Below are 12,612 nucleotides of genomic sequence, written 5' to 3'. Positions count from 1 at the left end.
GCGGAAGTGGGGCTCGTGACGTCACTCCCACAATGCCCCGCACAATGGGGCCGCCGCGGCCTGGGCCGGAGCCGCGCCTGGCGGGGCCCGGGGGAACGGGGTGAGTGCGGGCAGCGGAACCGGCCTGGGGGCGGTGTCAGGGCGGCCCCCTCCCCTCCGCGGCCGGGTTTCTCCTTAGAGCGAGGGGTGAGAGAGGGGCGTGAGGGGGCAGCTGGGGGGCGTAGGCCCGGCCCTCCTCCCGCCCTCCCCTCAGCGCTGCGCCATGGAAACGGGGAGGGGGCGGCACGCGGGGCCTTCAGTAGGGCGGGGGGTGCCCGGTGGGACCGACGGCTCCGCTGTTTCCCTCTGCCGGCTGTAGACGCTTGGTCCTTCGCAGCTTTATGAGTGGAAGTAGCGATCTGGGGGATAAGTCGCCCCGGAGCCATTTTGCGTGTGGGGTTCCCCGCTGTTCGGAATTGGTTCGGCCTTTATATTCCCTCTGTGCGCTGTTAGTGAGGAGATTGGCGGGGATTTGGCGGGTGAAACGGTCCGCGGAGGGGCTTCAGGAGGGAAAAGCACTCCATGTGGCCAAGGGGGCTCTGAGCAGAGCTTCAGGTATTATAGAGTCATAGCTCCGTTTGATTTGAAAGGGAGCCTTGTATACATGCAAGGGGAACGTCCAAAGTGCACCCGTGGTCAGACAGAGAAGTGAGGCTGAGGTTGGAGCTTGAGTTATACTTACAAATCGTGGAGCAACCAGAGTTGTTTACTGCAAGGAAATAAGGGTTGGCATGGGGGATCCCAGTGCCGCGTGGGTTGATGTGTGGCTGTAACCAGAGGGGCAGAGCAGCCCCGTGTGTGTGAGAAGGAAGAAGGGTGATTTTCACACCTGACTGTAGTGTTGGCAAAGCCAGTGCTGAAGGACTGCAACCAGATCAACAATACTGACATGAGAACAATGTTGGAAAACGACAGAGGATACAGAAAAGTCATACCAACAGCGTGAGGTCTGGCAGTAGCACTTTGCAATCGGGGTGAGAGCAGAACTCGACTGGAATGCTATAATGGGGCTGGGGGTGGCTTTGTTTCAGTATGAGGAGCAATGCTGCAATGTTGCGGTCACTGTATTGAAGTGACTGTGGGGATTGCAGCTCTCTGCTTTCTGCTGTCTTGCTGGTGCCTTCCACTTGAGCAAGTAGAAGCTTGAACAACTTAAAATAGCAAAGGAAACCTGAATGGGGCACTGATGTGGCTCAGGGAGGAAAGGCTGAAAAGTAAATTACTTTTCATTGGGATGAGTTCCTTCAGAGGCTCCATGGTGCAGCTGCAGAATTGTTGGTCCAGCTCCATACAGAACCAGGTGGTGAGGGCTAAGAGATCTAGAGCCCTGTGACCAACCCCACCAATCCCAGGAGAGTCATAAACACAAGAGTGCAGCCTCTGTCTTCAGGAGGGAAAGGACTCCTGGCACAGCAAGACTCACCAGACACAAGGGTGGACGAACTCAAATCAGACACCAGCAACACCCTCTAGAAAACAGAAACTGCAGCTACATGATGTGGGACTCGTCAGGCAGGACCATTGTCCTGGCCTCCCTACTTTTGCCAACCTGCTGCAGTCGGACTGTCACAGTTCAGCTGGTGGTCAGAGAAATGATGCAGGCTCCTCTTAGTTTTTCCTCTTATTTTGTACAGGTCCCAGTTATGTGCCGCTGGAAGGCTGTCCAGGGGCAGAAGCTGTGAAGCAGTGCTATATGACTCAAACACTCTTTAAGGTGTAACTACTGGAAAAAACTGTCAAAGCAAGCAAAAGATTTTATGCCAGGGACTTTCTTAAATGTACACAAAGCTGACACGTGTAGTAATGAAATATGCCATGTAAGCTGAGAGCTAGCAGGACTACAGTCCTCAGGTGGACGTCTTTTTATGAACTTGATGTTCACTATGACAACTTCTCAATCTCTGTACAACTGAAGCATAGGAAAGATTCGTCTGGTGATGGCAGTTTTCTGTACTCCTCCTATCCCAGTTTTCAAGAGCAGCATAGGCTAGAAGTAATTCCCGTGGACTAGAGTAGAACTTTCTTACGATAAAAAGTTTCTTCAGTGCTGGTACAGATGCTGTAGTCTGAAAGATACTCTGAACAAGTGGAGGTGAAGTGTTTCTGCGCTGTGGTGTCTGTTTCTCAGGTGGCTACAGCATTAGAATCAACCGGGAGCACAATGGAAACATACTTTGAATACAAAATAGAGTTTTCTAGCCAGGCATGAGCTACATTGTTAACCTTCTGAAGATCTGTGTCACTATGCTTCTGCTGTTACTATTAGATGAACCAAGTTGCTATCGGGTTCACTGATACCGTGCAAGCCCCTCGTTTTGTTCTGTTTTTCTTTTACTTCGCAGCTGTCAGTGTCCTATGACATACCTTCAGAATTAGAAGCAGACTCAGATAGGTAGAGTCCTTTTGTCTTGCTAAAACCTCACTATTCTGAAGACAGGTTAATGAAATTTTACAGTAATCAATTTCAGATATTATTGTCTTAACTCATGTATTTGGGTTTCTGCTCTGAGAGCAATAGATAGTTCATGTACCTTACTATTAAAGACAGCACTTTTCAAATTTTGTCTTCATTCAGGTAGCTTTGAAACCAGCACAGATGGCTGAGCTTGTTCAGAGGGAAAGAAGTAAATACCTGGAGAAAATGACAGAGACTCTTGGAATGTGTGTGCAGCTCTGACACAGGAGAGAGAAAGCATTTATCTTTTCCAGCACCCATCCCATACAGAGGTGAAATATTTGCAGTCTCAGACACCTACGAAGCAAGACCACTCTGAAACACAGGATTTGTGCATCTTGAAGGGTAGGAGCAGCTGTCGCATCACACTGGCTTATATCAAAATGGCACCTCAGCAATTCCTGTCCTTGTTTTTATTGTGCTCTGCCTGTGTAGGTTCAGCTTGCACAAAGCTGAATTCCATTCTTAACAGACATTTCCAAACCTCATGCTTAGTGACACATTGTCTTAGAGTCATCCCATTTCCCGGTGTTTTCCACCCCGTGGGAGACACTCATGGGGTCGTGATTGATTGTGTAGCTACCGTTATTGTTATGTCAGCTATTTATAACGTTCACTGGTGCACTTTCTTAGTGGGGGTTGGTTAGTTCCCTCACAGTTGCACATCCTGCCCACAACTGGCACTCATGCTGATGTACAGGCAGGAAGTTCCTCCCTCTGAAGCAATCATGGAGTTAGAAAGAGCTTGAGGGTTTGATGCTATTTTAAGAAGAGTTTCTTAGGCAGCTAAATTCAGTGAAAGAGATCTTTTCTGAGGTTTTTATTCCAGCTAACTGCTTACTGGTATAGGTGCTGGTAGAACCTTACAGAAATGCAGCGCGCTACTGACAAGACAGACACAACTGAAGAACAAGAGAGGGGGTAATTCAGAGAGGGAAAAATCTACCCTACGATAGAAAACAGAAAACACAATGACTAATAGCACCCTCAGGAGAAGTCTCATTTTCTGTCTTCCTGAAAAAGGTGTGATGTTGCTGGTAGTAGCAAGTTGTCCTCCACAGCCTGGTTAACCCATGCGTGGTAGTGCAGATTGATTTGCTAGGAGCTGGTCTTACTAGTGCAACAGGCTGGTAGGATGAGAAACGATAAATACATACCTTAGTTCCTCAGGGAAGTTCTAGAAAGGAATTCCACGTGAGCAAAGGTCAAGAGGAAGGGAGAGCAGACTACGAAAAACATAGAAAAAGAAGATGAGAAGAAATCCACAAAAGAGCCTGGGAAAGGTGGGGTATTTGGAGGCACAGGGAGACACCCACTTATTTCAGGACAAAATGCATGCAGCAGGTAACACTGGCTGTTAATTGCAAAAACATTATTCAGAGAAGCTTAAGGTGATTTTGTTCAGGGAAGTGAAATAAGGGTTATGGGAGAAAAGAACCACGTGCATTTTGGAGATGTGAGTTTCCCAAGTCTGTGAACGTGCAGCATGAGCGTCTTCACATGTTTATCGTGCTTGTTGAATGCTCACCCATGTTTGCATACTCAGGTGGAAGATGCAGAGCCTTAACACCAACTCTTCTGTGATTCCAGATGATGACATTTTGCTGTTAAAGCAGTTTGCTCACTGAGGGTTCCAACGGAAACTGCACCCAGACAACATCACAGCGAGACATCTGCAGGCTCGAGTTCTGCTTGACATGGCCACGTCGTACTAGGCCTGCCATGACGGCATTTTTTCCCAGTGTTCCCAACTGGATTCAAGATGCAAAGCAGGAGGAGGATGAGACAGGCTGGAAATTAGTTCCCAGGCCAAGAGGTGAAGAGACTGAAAGTCAGGGAAAATGCCAATGTGAAATATCAGAGACCTCCTTCACTAATGTGGACAAGCTGAGAACTCACACGCTTTCTCATACTGAGCAGAAACCGTACAACTGCCCTCAGCTGCACTGTGGCAAAGCCTTTGCTTCTAAGTACAAGCTGTATAGGTAGGTAACTGCTGAGTGCCTCTGCAGAACAGTGCTCCTCTACCAGAAGAGAGGGGGAAAACCCCTCCATCGTGTTTTTTTGATTGAATTTCTGAGAAGGTGGAGGAGGGGGAATGCCCTTGTTACCTTGCAAAGCAGCTGAGTCCCAGACATTACCATACTTGGCATCTCTTTAAGCACCTTGTAGAGAACTTCAGATAATAGTTTATCCTGAGCTCAAGATGTTTTTTGTTTTACTAGAGGAGGAAATTGAAGCAGAAATTGAAGTTCACAGATTAAAAAACAATATGAAAAGAAAAATAGCATTCATGTTTGTTAAGCTCTACCTTTGTAACTTTAATCACAGAAATATTTCTTTGGCACTATTGATCTAGCATGAAGTAGAGCTCCCATTTATGCACTGAAATATTAGATAGAATAATTAAAGTTCCACTAGGAACTTGAAGATGAGATGAACCACGGTGTCAGACAGTATAAAATACCGAGATAAAATCAGTCCATATTAGCTGTCAACAGACAGCGACACAGTCTGATGCTTCCTGATGAAATGAAACCATCTCATCAGCAAACAAGCATTTCTTGTCATAAATTATCATTGTCATTTCCCCCTTTGATAGCCTCAACTTAAAGAACAGGAACCGAGTAGGCAACTGAAGTGTTCGTCTGCAGAACTGATGCCTTCTAGGGAGGACAGGTACTGCTGGGACAGCCTCATCTACCAGTGCTTGAAATGCTGTGCTTCTGTGCCTGCTGCCCAGGCTGCCAGTTCTGCATTGGTTAGTAGAGTTAAAATGCCACTTGGGATTTTTATGGCATAAAGCATAGAACACGTGGAACATTTTGAACAAGTAGCACGCATTCTCTTAGGGGTTGGACACCAATCTAAACTTTCCTGCTTTTCTCCCAAAAGGCATATGGCCACTCACTCTGCTCAGAAGCCTCATCAGTGTATGTACTGTGAGAAGATGTTTCACCGGAAAGATCACCTTCGCAACCACCTGCAGACCCACGATCCCAACAAGGAGGCCCTCCACTGTCCCGAGTGTGGCAAGAACTACAACACAAAGCTCGGCTTCAGGCGACATCTGGCCATGCACGCTGCCGCCAGCGGCGATCTCAGCTGCAAGGTGTGCCTCCAGACATTTGAAAGTACCCAAGTCCTGCTGGAGCACCTCAAAGCTCATTCTAGACGAGCTTCTGGTGGAGCGAAGGAAAAGAAGCATCCGTGTGACCACTGCGACAGACGCTTCTACACCCGGAAAGATGTGCGGAGACACTTGGTAGTGCACACGGGGCGGAAGGACTTCCTGTGCCAGTACTGTGCTCAGAGGTTTGGGCGGAAGGATCATCTGACCAGGCACATGAAGAAAAGCCACTCCCAGGAACTGCTGAAGATAAAGACAGAGCCAGTTGACATGCTGGGTCTTCTAAGCTGCAGCTCGTCTGTAGCGGTAAAAGAAGAGCTGAGTCCCGTCCTGTGTATGGCATCCAGAGACATGATAGGTGGTAAGAGCTTCCCTGGCATGTTGCCTGTGGGCATGTACAGTACGCATCTCCAAACCATGCCAAGCTCAGGGATGCCCCATTCTTTGGTTCCCAATTCTCTTCCAATGGGAATGAGTTATCCTCTGGAATCGTCTTCTCCCATCTCTTCCCCACCGCAACCTCCTCCAAAGTATCAGCTTGGATCTACCTCATATTTGCCTGAGAAACTACCCAAAGTAGAGGTGGACAGCTTTTTGTCAGACTTCCCTGGCAGCCTGTCTCTCTCATCTGGTGAGCCTCAGTCCTCTTCGCCTCAGCCACCCCATCTGGATGAGGCTTTGCTTTCCAAGAGCCCTGCTAACCTTTCAGAGGCTCTCTGTGCTGCTAACATGGACTTTTCTCATCTTCTTGGCTTCCTCCCCCTAAATCTTCCTCCTTGCAATCCACCTGTATCTTCAGGGGGATTAGTCATGGGCTACTCACAGGGGGAGACACAGCCACTGCTTTCCACTTTGCAACATCAACCTCAAGAATCTCCTGGAACTGGGGCCTCACTGAACTTTGGGCCCCTTCACTCACTGCCCCCTGTCTTCACCTCAAGCTTGAGCACAACCACGCTGCCACGTTTCCACCAGGCATTCCAATAAGCTGAACATAGCACTGGAGAACAGATCTTTCAGTCACCCTTTTGTGGAGAGCCTTAAAAACGCACAATTCTTACTTCCCTTTGGGGTCTGAAAGCTTTGCAAAGCTGATTCAGACAGGAGGTTTCTGATCTCTGGCAGGAGCACTTGTAAGACTTGAACAGCAGATATTCCCATGCCAGTCTCAGTCCTGTACAGCGAAAAGTTTTCATCTAATAGACTGGATATATTTTATGTAATTTTTAAATCTGTGAATCAGGAGCCACACTTAGCACTGACCTTCCCCGAGATCCTGGAGCTATGTTCCTCTTTGGGAAGGGACTGTCCCTGAGAAGGAGTTGAGACTCTTTCATCTCGGGCTAAACGTTTGAAGAGTCCAGCTTCCATTTCATGTTATCACACTGCTATTCTGGCAAAGCAGTTAATACCTTCACATGGAGAAGGAGAAGTCAGGATACCCGCTCTGTATGAAGCCAATGGGGAAGAAGCTGTCCTTCCCCACTACCTCTCATCCTCTCACCCAATACAGCTTACTCCACCGAATACAGATGACTCCACATCAGTGTTAAACAAAAGACCGTTTACATACAGAGTTCAGACACGTCACCTCATTCTTCTTTGCGGAGCCTTTAGGTTAAACTCAATACAGTGAACATTGTTTACACAACGCAGTTCTGTTTCCACCGTTACAAAAATAGGAGGCACCAGAATACACTGGCCTTATATCTGGTGTAGCTAGAACACTGTTTACATGACGAAGTCAGGTTGCACTGATTTCTCTTCACTTATCACATTTTTCCCCCATGGGGAAATACATTGCTTTTTGGACCACTTCAGCCTCTGCCACTGTAGGCAGCAGCTTCCTGCGTATTTTCTCTGACTATCCACGTGTCAAGGGGATGGAGCGGCTTGCAGAACTGAGCTTACGTTTGTGGTGTATGTATAGAGCCCTTTTAAATATCTCCTACAGGCAAACGGATTGTACGTCTGTTTTGGAAACCAAAGCATGAGAAAAGGCTGGGCTAGGAGGTAGGGGCCAGCAGCTCCAAGTCTTGTCCTACCAGGCAGGGAGGAGAACAAGCTTCAAGCCCCTAAGTTTGCTTTGTTTTATGAGCCACAACCATTCAGCGAGGTCAGTACCTTTTGGCTTACCCATGAAGCAGTCTCAACAGATGCATGTTTGTTTTTTTTTTTTTTTAACCTGTCCTAGGGTGAAGACATCCAGGAATTGGGAGGAAAATTTGGTCCCAGCTTCATTTATACCTGTCAATGTATTTGAAGCATTTTTCCCAACACTAAGTTCTAACGAATGCTGAGGGTTTAGGCCTGCAGTCACTCTTTCACTTAGAATTTGGTCCCACTGGCCTTTTTGTTCTCTGCTTAAGCCTTGCCTCCAGAAATCTAGTCCTGCTTCCCCTGCTCCCAGTCCTACCTCCCAAATCCTTCCCTACCTGCTGAACCGGAGGGCTGCACAGCCAAGCAGCAGTGAGCTGCTGGGTGTCATTTAGCATTTGTATGGCCCCTGCTCTCACTTTCCTGGGCACTGGCATTGAAGGATGTAATGCATGGATGTCATTCTCGATGGACATCAGTACCTATTTCTGGTTATAGACACATGGATCTTCATACCTCAGCATGCAGGAACTGCTGTAGGCCAATATCAGCCAGGAAATCTATCACTATGGTTCTCTATAAATCTAGGAAATGCAAAATCTACCTCTACTCTGTTAACTCTTCCAGTGAAGCCACATACTGTCCTTGCTCACCTCCCCAGAGCACCCATTTCAGTCAATGCACGTTACCTTTTGCTGAGCCACCAATCCCACAGTGTGCCTGTGCTTATGGGCTTGTCCCCTTCCATTTTACTGAAGAATTTTGTTTTTAATTTAGTTTAGTAATCCTTCCCAGAATGACTTTGTAGTGATCCATTGATTCTCCGAAACATAGATCAGTTGTTTTAGGTTAGCCAGCAGTGCTACAAATAATACTTCTGTATCAAAATGTAATATAAGATTTATTTACCTCGGCAATATCCTGTGGCAATGATCCCCCTGGGTTAAATGCAGTACTTCCCTTTCTCCACTGTAAAATGTTGCCTTTCCAAGTTCGACGAGTGCCTTCTTGTTCTCTAACACAGAAAAGGTAAATAGGGCATCGCAGCAGTCTTCTGTTTACCATCACTGAATACCTCAGTCCCACCTTCTGTTGCTTTTCTCCTTGCAAATTAAAGAGTTTCACAGTGTTACCAATGATATGCAAGCCTTAACCCTGTCTTCAGTTTTAAGAGAAATAAATGATCAGAACGGATCACTTACGGCAAGGAGTGTCAGATTTATGCAATGCCATTGCACACCTTCTTTCCTTTCTGGCCTTCTTGCTTTCTGCCTGCATTGTACTCCCAGCAGACGTCATCACTGGAATTCCTTTAGCAGCGGTAGCGGAGCTTAGAGTCAGGCATCTTCCTCCTACCAGTAGTCTGTCAAAGAATAAATGGAATTCGTTTCACTATTAGTTGCATGTGTGGTTTGCTTTCCACAGCTCCTCCGGCAGGCGGACTTGCAGTAACATTTGTGAGTTAAATCAAACCTGACAGCAGCAAAGGGAGCACTTTTGCAGACAGCGTGCTGAAAGTGTTTGCACTGGAAGCTGGATTCAGTTTCTGTTCCACAGCAGAGCCTAGCACTTGCAAGGAATTTGTCAGCCGCTCTGAAATAACAGGCTGCTTCCATTTGGAATGCAAAGCACACAAACATTATTTCCTGAAGCAAATCAGTGGGCAACTTTTAGCTGATTTGTAAGAAAACAACTTTGAGCTCCTAAGATACACCGCCTCGGAATCTAAATTCACTGAGAAGTGTCTGCTGAGCTACCAGAAAAATCAGCAGACGTCAGCTCAGACAAACTGGTGCTGTTTGTAGATAGAAGACAGTGTTGAATGGTGCAGCACAGCCTGCAAAATGGTTCTGTGTATGCACAGGATATTCGTGCGTGAGGGAACAGCATTCATTATGCTCCCGGGGCTGGATATCACTGCAAGTCAGCCAGGACAGACAGATGGAGCCATCCTGGGAGGAACAAAATACTTTGATGGAAGAGTTTTTGAAGCAGTAACTTCAAAGAGGCTAAATGAATACAGGAGACAGCAAGCTCGGCTGGGTTTTGCACTGAGGTATGACAACAAAGCTCTTTATCGCAGGCACATCTGTATCAGAAAGGTGTCATCAGATTGAGCCCAAGGGAAGCAACTACAGTGAATAACTGGGCAGAAGGGTTTAGAAATTCTTGGAAGTGTGGCTAAGTTGAAGGTTCAAGACTGCAGATAGCCAATATATAGAGCACGAGTCCAGGAAAGGACAGGACACAACCTGAGCAGCAATTGTAGGTCAGAATCTTCCTGAATTATCAAAGAGATGAGAACATAATGTCCCACTAAAACAAGGATGCCCTTTGCTCATGCCAGGTGAGCCCTATCCACAGCAGCACAGGGTTAACTCACCTTGCCGGTCCTACACAGGCTCACGTTTCTGGAGCTGTGTGAGAGTCCAAAGAGCTTTTCCCTATGGCATTACAGCTTGCTCAAAACCCATTTGTATGAAGGAGCAACACATTAACTTGCATTTGTTTCCAGTGAGTCTCAGTTGACAGAATACCCACATGTGGTGTTTTGACAGATCCCGCTCAGCTGGCTCACATCAGTGCCTGCTCTTAAGCCCCGGTGTTGAAAATGTCAGTTCGATGGGAATCCCTCTTTCCCCTCTGGCAGATCGATGATCCCAGTACTTTTGTCAGGAGTTCAGCTTCTTTGTTCCTTAATTCCTTCCTTGCTGACAGGTGAATAGCAGCTGCCTGGGAGATTTCCTGCAGTTCACTGGAAAAAAAAGAAATCCCCATTTCCTTTCTCTGACATTGCTTCGCCTTTGCTGTCTGGAAAGAATAATCCCGCAGAGGTGTTTTCTACTCCTTGCAGTTCAGATTTTTAAGAAGAAATCTTCAAAGACGCTCTCCCCATCACCGCTACCTTCTTGCTTCTCTCTAATCAGTTACTCAGGCTCACTCGATTCTCCCTTGGGTACCTATTTCTCAGTTAATTACTGGAGCCCAGCAAGATGCTCTGCCACTACAAAAGGCGAAGTCCACGAACCCAGGCAGAACAGCTCAAACAGAACCACTCCATTAACACTTTTCAGGCTTCCATCATTATCCAGAACGTGCTGCTTTGTCACACTCAGCTCATCTCTGTACTGCTCCCTCACCTGCCATGTGCTCGCCTCACACCAGTGGATAAGCAGGCTGCTTTAGGAGCCCTCCCACACACCTCAGGCATTCTGTACCTGCAGGTAGGAAGTCTTCTCCCAGGGCATTTCCCAGCAGACTCCGCCATCCTCTCGCCGAGCACTCACCAAACACTTCAGAAGCAGCTCAAGCAGAATTCTTGGGTCTGATTTTCTCATGTCCAAAACAGATCACGTTCTGCAAATCTACACCCGAGGTTTAGCTTTGCTTTCCTATTGAAAGCATGATTTTTCTTCTTACATGCACAGGTAGTTTGCATGCTCTGCACTGTGTGCTCTTGGCTGAAGCCAGGTCTTCCCCAGTCCTTCCCACTGGTGCCCAAATTCAGCACACACACCCAGTGACACGGAGGTACCTTCTGTGTACTGGGAGGTCACTGTGACAAGGCACTGCAAAAGGAAGTAATGGGGAATTTGGACTATTAGATACGTCAGCTCTACATTTTCAGTTAGGGAAATGATCCTCAATAAGAAAACATCTTGTTAACACGCACCCCACTTTAACCGTTACCTTCCCCTTCATTCTCACCATCTGCTTCATATATTGTGTCACTCTTTGGAACTACTATGCAAGTAGACAACCAGGTCTGATGGCGAATGTACCGAGACAACAAAGAGAAAGCTGTGTAGAACCTATGGGGCAGGGAGAGCTCAGCACAGGCCCAGGTCAACAGGCCCACAGCCCGTCCCTGTGTGACCACAGCTGCTGCTCCCCAGCACCCCCCCCTCCAGGCTGGTGCACAACGCAGTACTGGTGGCAGCCAGTCCTGAGCTCACACCTCCTCCTTACCCTACTGAGTGCCTAAGCCTTGGCTTTTTTTCGTGCTAGGGGTCCCTAATATCTAGCAACTATTTTTTAGAAAGTTTGTTTTGTAATATTTGTACTGGTATTTTACTTGAACGAGGATATTGAACAACAACAAAAAAAGTAGAGATCTCTGCCCTCAAGGTGATCGCAGAGGAAACCTGTGGAAGCTGTGAAGATCCCCACTGGGAAGCGGTCAAGCTTCGAAACTGCTGCAGAGCCACAAGGAGAATCCCAACACCACGGGTGGGATTGCCCGCAGCCCAAGTTCTGCTCATCAGAGGCTCATCAGATCGTGGGCAGAGCGTAATCCGGAGCTCAGCAACGTCCCACTCTGAGGGAAGAGCCCGGGATTCCTGCTTCTGGCAGCCAAAGGCAGGGACACGCCATCAACCACTGTGCTGCAGTTCCTGTTCTCTGGTGCTGCAGAGCTCTCCCTCCCCACCGCTGTCCAAGCCAGAAGCTTCCCATGGGTACAGCCTGATGTTTTTCTATAAAGAAACTTTCTAGCACTTTTATACACAGCGAATAACCTCTTTTAATGGAGTATTTTGAGGGGCTATAAACAAGGTGTTTTTTTTTTTTTTTTAATTGTAAAGAAAATAAAATGAAGTGCCATTAGGAAATGTACAGGTCAGAATTAAAATCAGTGCTTTCATTGTTTTGCAAAATGAAGTTCAAATTGAAAGCTTTTTTTTTTTTTTTTTTTTTCTAATAAGGAAGTTGTTTATTAAAAGCATTTGGATCATGCACCCTGAGTATTGTCGTGGAGGGGAATGGGGCTGGGGTTGGTGTGGTGTTAAGGCAAGTCAGAGATCCAGTTTCCTACACAAATGCACAGACTTTGACATTTCTTTCAGTCACACAATGAGACCCAAGGAGGGACACAGCACCCTGCCTGGGCAGC

At 47.1% G+C, this 12,612-nt stretch overlaps 1 protein-coding gene across 3 annotated transcripts; it reads left to right on the top strand.

Annotated features, from left to right (window-relative positions):
* The first annotated feature begins 23 nt into the window (after positions 1–23).
* PLAGL2 (PLAG1 like zinc finger 2) lies at positions 24–9,119 on the top strand. Of its 3 annotated transcripts, none has more exons than XM_003642491.6 (4): positions 24–100; positions 2,615–2,839; positions 4,085–4,479; positions 5,390–9,119. In XM_003642491.6, the coding sequence occupies exons 3-4, from the start codon at positions 4,217–4,219 to the stop codon at positions 6,609–6,611; spliced, it is 1,485 nt and encodes a 494-aa protein (XP_003642539.3). In that variant the 5' UTR covers positions 24–100; positions 2,615–2,839; positions 4,085–4,216; the 3' UTR covers positions 6,612–9,119. The 3 variants fall into 3 exon arrangements, with proteins under 3 accessions (XP_003642539.3, XP_046759004.1, XP_024998169.1); XM_046903048.1 differs by having other exon boundaries at positions 24–1,013; XM_025142401.3 differs by lacking the exon at positions 2,615–2,839.
* The last annotated feature ends 3,493 nt before the right edge of the window (positions 9,120–12,612 follow it).

The sequence above is a fragment of the Gallus gallus genome, chromosome 20 (assembly GCF_016699485.2).
Source record: "Gallus gallus isolate bGalGal1 chromosome 20, bGalGal1.mat.broiler.GRCg7b, whole genome shotgun sequence".
Lineage (NCBI taxonomy): Eukaryota > Metazoa > Chordata > Aves > Galliformes > Phasianidae > Gallus > Gallus gallus.
The sequence above is the reverse complement of the archived record's forward strand: the minus strand, read 5'-3'. Positions and strand labels throughout refer to the sequence as shown.

Excerpts from the sequence above, each read along its gene's own strand:
- PLAGL2 (XM_025142401.3), top strand. The coding sequence starts at position 4,217 with ATGACGGCATTTTTTCCCAGTGTTCCCAACTGGATTCAAGATGCAAAG. Across the intron at positions 4,480-5,389 it reads TCTAAGTACAAGCTGTATAG|GCATATGGCCACTCACTCTG; the intron begins GTAGGTAACTGC and ends TTCTCCCAAAAG.